This window comes from Labrus bergylta, chromosome 20, assembly GCF_963930695.1.
Source record: "Labrus bergylta chromosome 20, fLabBer1.1, whole genome shotgun sequence".
In the NCBI taxonomy this organism is placed as follows: Eukaryota; Metazoa; Chordata; class Actinopteri; order Labriformes; family Labridae; genus Labrus; species Labrus bergylta.
Window position 1 is genome coordinate 8029146 of NC_089214.1, and position 6652 is coordinate 8035797.

Genomic DNA, 6652 nt, shown 5'->3' on the forward strand with positions numbered 1-6652 from the left:
TCCTTCCTAACCTCGAGGGATATTGTTGAATAGGGATCGTTGCTCTTTCTTGCCTGTGCAAACTTCTGTTATTTGAAAAGTTAAACGTCTTTGTTTGTGCTTAACTTCCGAAGTTTCGTTTAGTCATGTCGAAGACGGCAAGCCTGAAAATCAGCAGCTCGGCTGCGGGTAAGGTAAGTTGAATCTGAGAACAAAGAACCATGCTCTGTTTTCACGGCTCACGTAAGCTACCTGTTCAAAGACTTGATATAACATGACATTACTGCAGAGAGTTTCTAAGAGTGTGAAGAACAATGTGTGTTTCAAATAGTCAGAGACATTACTCGTTAGAAGCAGAAAGTCCCCTTGTGGGAGGAGAACGAAAGTGAACGCAACAGACTTTTCTAACATGAGTCAGCATTTCAAATATTTACATCTTTTTTTTACCCTTTTCATCCCTTTTCACAAACATTTTACAGGTGGAAAAGTTCCGCCAGTCGTTGTATCAAGAGGTTTGTTGAGCAACAGTTATTCAACTCCTTCCTTTTAGTATCCACACTGGCACATTTACTGTAAAAACGCTTGAACTCAAGTTTTAAAGAACTTTTTGTGTTTTTTTCACATGTTTCAGGCAGAGAATCTGTTCTCCAGCTACATCCCCCAGAAGGTCACGCTGATGGATGCTCTGCTAAGGGTCAGCAACTTCTCTATTGTAACACATAAGAACATTTTAGCCTAATATTCATAACAGGGATTTATAGCCTACTTTTAAAAATCCATAACAACGCTCTTCCCAACTGCAGTCATTACATGATCAGGGTTTGAAGGTAAACAGATACATTATAGGAAAGAAAATCTAAACTCAAGCCTTTTATATTCATGTGGTTTACCTGGTTGTCGTGATTTCTAACCTGTCATGTGGACCCTTCATTCTTCAGGATGATGCGTTCAGTATCACAGACATGACTTCTCTCCAGGCTCCCCTGGACATCCCCATACCGGACCCTCCCTCTCAGGACGACGAGGTGAGACCCCTCTTCACCCTCCTATCTCTCTTTGACCATCCCATTAGTCTTAGCAGTAATTTGATCTCAAGTGAAACAAGCTAATCAACCAGTAAACACAACTCAAGTCATTCTGTAATCTCTTACACTTGTTACCCCCATTCTGAACGTATTCATCTTTGCTCGCAGGAAATGGAGACGGATACGAATGAAGACGATGACAAGAAAAAGAAGAAAGGTCAACCCTGTTTAATGTATTTGTGTGCAGCTATTTTGAATGATGACAGGCAGCACGTAGCATTGTGTACACATAATAAATGCCGCTCTTTGTTGTACAGCTCCAAAATGTGGCTTCATTAAAGGGAATGAGAAGATTCTGTCACTTCTGGAGCGGGTGAAACCAGAGATTGTCGCTCTAAGAGAGACCATCATTGTTGTAAGTGAATCACTCACTGTAAGGACACATTCTCACGGTTTCTCAAATAAGACAGTCTTGTCTCAAATACAGTGGAAATAAAGTGGAATTATTGACTTGCACGACTAGATTAAGCGATTTCAACTGGCTTCTTCTCTTCTGTTTTAGGTCTCAAGCTGGATTAATCACCTCATTCCAAAAATAGAAGACGGAAATGACTTTGGGGTGGCCATCCAGGTACTTCGCACGTCTGTGCATCGAGGTACGATTCAGTCCAATTCTGTGATTCTCTGACAAATTGTGTCATTTTCACCACAGGAGAAAATCTTGGAGAGAATCACAGCTGTGAGGACCAAAGTTGACGGTTTTCAGACGAACATCAACAAGTAGGTTGGAGATTAATGTTGAAAAAAATGTAGCAATGTTTCCCTCCAAGTGCAACAAGATTGTCTCTAGTTTATCCTGTTTTTTACATAACAGTTTAAAGTGTTTTTTATGATTATAAGACTGTTGTGAAAGTTAGGAAACTTCAGAAAGCTTTGTTTTTTTTCTCGTTTTGTTTTACTTCTTCTGAGAAAAGAAACATTTCTGATGCTCTTTCCAGGTACTTTACAGAGAGGGGAGATGCTGTGGCAAAAGCTTCCAAAGAGACTCATGTGGTGAGTGTCAACAAATCTTATGAAGACCAAAAACATCCCCACTCAGACGGTTGTTTCACACAGGATCTGTAGTCCACAAACTTCATGATGGAAGTCAGAAACTGAGATGTGCATTTTTCATGTTGTAGGACTTTGAGAAATTCAGAATAGCCTTATCATTAGAGCTTAAATGAATGTATTTGAAGTACCTTCAACAGATCTTTCTCTGATTCCAGATGGACTACCGCTCACTGGTCCATGAGAAGGACAAGGACATCTTCTGTGAGATCAGAGTGATCGTTATGGACATTCGTGGCTTCTACGTAAGTCACATATGTCTCCGATATATTAATACCGTGCTGTTGTCATCCTTAAATTCAAACCTCTCTTTTTCTACCTCTTCTCTTTAGGCCGAGCTTTACGACATCATCAGCAAGAATCTCGACAAGGTGACCAATCCCAAAGGAGAGGAGAAGCCCTCCATGTACTGAAGATCAGGAGGGGCAGATTCTACACTCACCTGTTTCTCTCTCTGAGTGGTTTCAGTACTAATCATCTGTGTTCAGTAATACTCATGTTCATCTGAAACAGTTTCTAATTTTCATTATTCTCCATAAACCCAAACAAACAAACAAATGGATGAACGTTTAGCTCTGCTGTGTTAAGATGGCACTTAAGTTTTTGCACTAAAATAAAAATAAACAAAGCTTGTTTTTCTCCAAATGGTTTGATTCTCATTTATTTGTAAAAAACAAAACAAAGTTTAATTGTGAAGTGCAATTCTCACTTATCTCAAACTTTTAATTGGTTAACAAGATAAAAAAAAAAAACATCTTCAAAAAACAATTACATCAACTAAGGAGCGCAACAAAGGAGGTTTGTATACACAACATAAGAATGTTTCCTCTTTGAGCGATGACTCTCATACTTCAGGGCCTTCTCCTCCAGGTATGAGCTGCACAAAACAAAGTGAAAATGTGTTACGTTATGGTCTCACAGTTACATTAAATACAATGCAATATTCATGGTACTGCTCAAACGTGCCAAAGCAATTAAACCACTTTTCTAGTACAAAATAAATCCTCTAGTGGTTGGCTTGAGGAGGATTGAGTAGAAGGAAACACTCGCGCTTCAGCCCCTCCACAGATGGAGGACGGTGATCTCCGAGAAGGACCCAAGACTTCCATACAAAGAGAGTACTGGAGCACACAAGTCAAACTGACTGAGGAGGACAAAGCAGACTTTAGTCCTTTGCACCTTAATTATTTTGCCGTGCGGAATTTGTGCGCTCCAGTACTTTCTTTGGACTTTGCGTGTTTGAAGGAGTCCAGTGAATTATTGCTGAGGTCTCCATAAAGTGAGTTTAATGGCACCAGACTTGGAGAATATCCACATACCATGGTGATGTTATTGCCATTGAGGAGAATCTGGTCCAGTTTGGTTATCCTCCTGCCCTCTGGTGTGATTTCACTAAAGCACAAATATAAGAGAGAGTTTATTCCTCATACAGGTTCAACACTGGGTTCAAATGTTTCTGTACTTCATGCAAAACAAGAGGAGCACTTACAATTCTGTCACATCTTCCAGGACCATATCTGAAACACTGAGTTAAGGGTGAAAACTTGGGACACAATTCAGAGCAAACTATAAATTCAAGCAGTGAGTTAAACACAAGAAGATGGTTTGGTTGTAACTCTTAAAAGGATACTGACGAAGTCATCGAACCCCAACAAGGTGCCGACGATTTCTTTGTCGGTTTTCATGACGATGTGAATTCGGGAGCCGATACATTTATCCACAAGCTCTGAAAAGTGCAAAACATAGAGCAATTACATCAGGTTAGAGATGCACCGACAGAAAACAAGGGCTGATAATGATGTCTAAAAAAACAATTTAGCTGTTCGCTTATACAAATAATGATGTTTCATTACTTCTTCTGAAGTTTGTCCAACAGGTGACTTCTTCTGCTCAATTAAAAAAAACCTCATGCCACATTTTTTACAGATGTGTTGATGTCTGTCAACAGGCTCGATAACGGATGATGCTGATGTTAAACTGATGCATCCCTATTTTAAATCAAAGTAAATTATTATCAAAAGCTTTTCTGACAATGAGGATTTTGTTGAATATTTTTCTCATAAGACAGATGCATCAGTATCAAAAAGTTGGCAAGGTGACTGTATTTTTATTATTCTTATTTATTTATTTGTTAGGGACAGTGCATATTAATGAACAGCTGTAACAATTACATCTGTAAAAATGCCAGATTATAGCAGAAGTGCTAGTTTCCATCTGTAGTCCCCAGGCAGGTAACAGAGAAAGACAAATTACAAATAAAATACAAACACAAATACAAAGGCACAAGTGACACAAGGCAATAATAGAGGTTGTACAAGAACTGTTTTTTGAGTGCGTGGTATTAAAACAGATATTTGATTTGTAGTAAAGTATCAATTCAAATGTTAACATCTGATATCATGACAACCCTTAGACTTTATTTTGGGGATTTTGGACTGTTAGTTCAACAAGTCAAAACATTGTAGAATATGTCAAAATGACATTGAAATTGGCTTTTTATTTTTATTATACAGATTTTTTTTTTTCCATTTCTTTATTCGTTTTCATCTATTTTTAATCGTTCGAAATAAAGAATAAATAAATAGAATAAAATAAAATAAATATTCTCCGACGTATTCAGGAAAAAACCGAACGATTGACTTAACCGGAAAACCGATTAATCGATAATTCGTTCACTATTTTCTAGTTTTAAGTAATACTATAATAAACGGCAAAGAACATACACACATTTATCTGGCATTGGACAAATAGTCTTTAAATGTATTTTGCTGTAAAGTTTTTTTTACAACAACGAGCATGTGTATATGTGTGTGCGTGTGTGTGTGTGTGTGTGTGTGTGTGTACACCTGAAAGCATGATGCAGACACAACATCACTTATATCTAACCTCCCGTCACAGACCCTAACTAACTCACTTTTAGTTTCCACCGTTGTACAAGACGGTATTTAAAACAGAAACTCAAACATTATCGATAATTTACAAACCAAGTGGAAGCAACTGCGAGGGGTTTGTTGCTGGAGTAGCCGCCATCTTCATTCAATGGTTTCCCCTCCAGCCAGAAGCAATCGAAAGAACAACGTCCGTAGCCAGGCTAAAGCAATCGAACACATGTTTATCAATCGAGCAACTGTCTGCGGTTGCCAGGGAACAGTCCATCAGTCCGCCGCAGTTTTGACATTTAACTAAAATATAATTCAGCAAACACACTCAAATTAAACAACTTGATAGAATGCACAATTGGAAAAACATAACAGCAATTGAAAAAACAACTACTCGAAGATAAACTGTAATTCAATCCATGTTTCACAAGGTGGCGCTTGTTTTTTGGTCTTGTGAGTACATTACGTCACTCTTTGATAAAGAGACCATTGTTTAGGTCAAGAGCATTCACCGCCACAGTCTTACCTTTTATGCGAGCTTGTACCGTTTGTATACGTACTTTAGGAGGGCATTTTTGTCCTTTTCTGTTGTTGCACGAAGAGGAATATTGAAATTGGTTAATCGTATTAAATATAACATAGTCTTATAAATTAGTCTAACACATAGACTGTAAAAACTCTTTAAACAGTCTATGGTCTGACCGGGGTCTGACACCAGTGTACCTTGTGTAGAATTTATTACTGTAAATATGATTTATCTATTCAGGTATCTATTTTACCTTATGTTATTTTATCTATTTTACCATATTTTATTTTATATATTTTACCTTATGTTATTTTATCTATTTTACCTTATGTTATTTTATCTATTTTACTTTATTTTATTTTATCTATTTTACCTTATTTTATTTTATCTTATTTTACCTTATGTTATTTTATCTATTTTACCTTGTGTTATTTTATCTATTTTACCTTATGTTATTTTATCTATTTTGCTTTATTTTATTTTATCTAATTTACCTTATTTTATTTTATCTATTTTACCTTATGTTATTTTATCTAATTTACCTTATGTTATTTTATCTATTTTACCTTATGTTATTGTATCTATTTTACTTTATTTTATTTTATCTAATTTACTTTATTTTATTTTATCTATTTTACCTTATGTTATTTTATCTAATTTACCTTATGTTATTTTATCTATTTTACCTTATGTTATTGTATCTATTTTACTTTATTTTATTTTATCTATTTTACCTTATTTTATTTTATCTAATTTACCTTATGTTATTTTATCTATTTTACTTTATTTTATTTTATCTATTTTACCTTATGTTATTTTATCTATTTTACCTTATGTTATTTTATCTATTTTACTTTATTTTATTTTATCTATATTACCTTATGTTATTTGATCTGTTTTACCTTATTTTATTTTATCTATTTCACTTTATGTTATTTTATCTATTTTACCTTATGTTATTTGATCTATTTTACTTTATTTTATTTTATCTATTTTACCTTATGTTATTTGATCTATTTTACCTTATTTTATTTTATCTATTTTACCTTATGTTATTTGATCTATTTTACCTTATTTTATTTGATCTATTTTACCTTATTTTGGTTGTATTGCACCGTGGGACGGAGACAAAC

At 35.2% G+C, this 6652-nt stretch overlaps 2 protein-coding genes across 3 annotated transcripts; one reads left to right on the top strand and one right to left on the bottom strand.

Moving 5' to 3' along the window:
* The first annotated feature begins 6 nt into the window (after positions 1-6).
* Positions 7-2759, top strand: psme2 (proteasome activator subunit 2). 2 transcript variants are annotated; one of them, XM_065949045.1, is made up of 12 exons: positions 7-15; positions 112-173; positions 459-491; positions 611-673; positions 918-1004; positions 1173-1221; positions 1322-1419; positions 1567-1635; positions 1717-1784; positions 2003-2057; positions 2273-2359; positions 2447-2759. In XM_065949045.1, exons 2-12 carry the CDS (start codon positions 126-128, stop codon positions 2525-2527), a joined length of 738 nt encoding a protein of 245 aa, XP_065805117.1. In that variant the 5' UTR covers positions 7-15; positions 112-125; the 3' UTR covers positions 2528-2759. The 2 variants fall into 2 exon arrangements, with proteins under 2 accessions (XP_065805117.1, XP_020503172.1); XM_020647516.3 differs by having other exon boundaries at positions 7-173.
* On the bottom strand, positions 2760-5254 carry lsm5 (LSM5 homolog, U6 small nuclear RNA and mRNA degradation associated). The gene is made up of 5 exons (XM_020647518.3): positions 5099-5254; positions 3745-3840; positions 3604-3631; positions 3434-3506; positions 2760-2991 (listed from the first exon to the last, which is right to left on the bottom strand). The coding sequence occupies exons 1-5, from the start codon at positions 5148-5150 to the stop codon at positions 2959-2961; spliced, it is 282 nt and encodes a 93-aa protein (XP_020503174.1). The 5' UTR covers positions 5151-5254; the 3' UTR covers positions 2760-2958.
* Between the last annotated feature and the right edge of the window lie 1398 nt (positions 5255-6652).

What these genes read in the sequence shown, in the direction of transcription:
- psme2 (XM_020647516.3), top strand. Translation starts at nt 126, where the DNA reads ATGTCGAAGACGGCAAGCCTGAAAATCAGCAGCTCGGCTGCGGGTAAG. An exon ending in CTCCCTCTCAGGACGACGAG is followed by an intron (nt 1,005 to 1,172) that starts GTGAGACCCCTC and finishes CTTTGCTCGCAG; the next exon opens with GAAATGGAGACGGATACGAA. An exon ending in TGGACATTCGTGGCTTCTAC is followed by an intron (nt 2,360 to 2,446) that starts GTAAGTCACATA and finishes TCTTCTCTTTAG; the next exon opens with GCCGAGCTTTACGACATCAT.
- lsm5 (XM_020647518.3), bottom strand. Translation starts at nt 5,150, where the DNA reads ATGAAGATGGCGGCTACTCCAGCAACAAACCCCTCGCAGTTGCTTCCA. An exon ending in CTCGCAGTTGCTTCCACTTG is followed by an intron (nt 3,841 to 5,098) that starts GTTTGTAAATTA and finishes TGCACTTTTCAG; the next exon opens with AGCTTGTGGATAAATGTATC. An exon ending in ATGGCAATAACATCACCATG is followed by an intron (nt 2,992 to 3,433) that starts GTATGTGGATAT and finishes TGTTTTGTGCAG; the next exon opens with CTCATACCTGGAGGAGAAGG.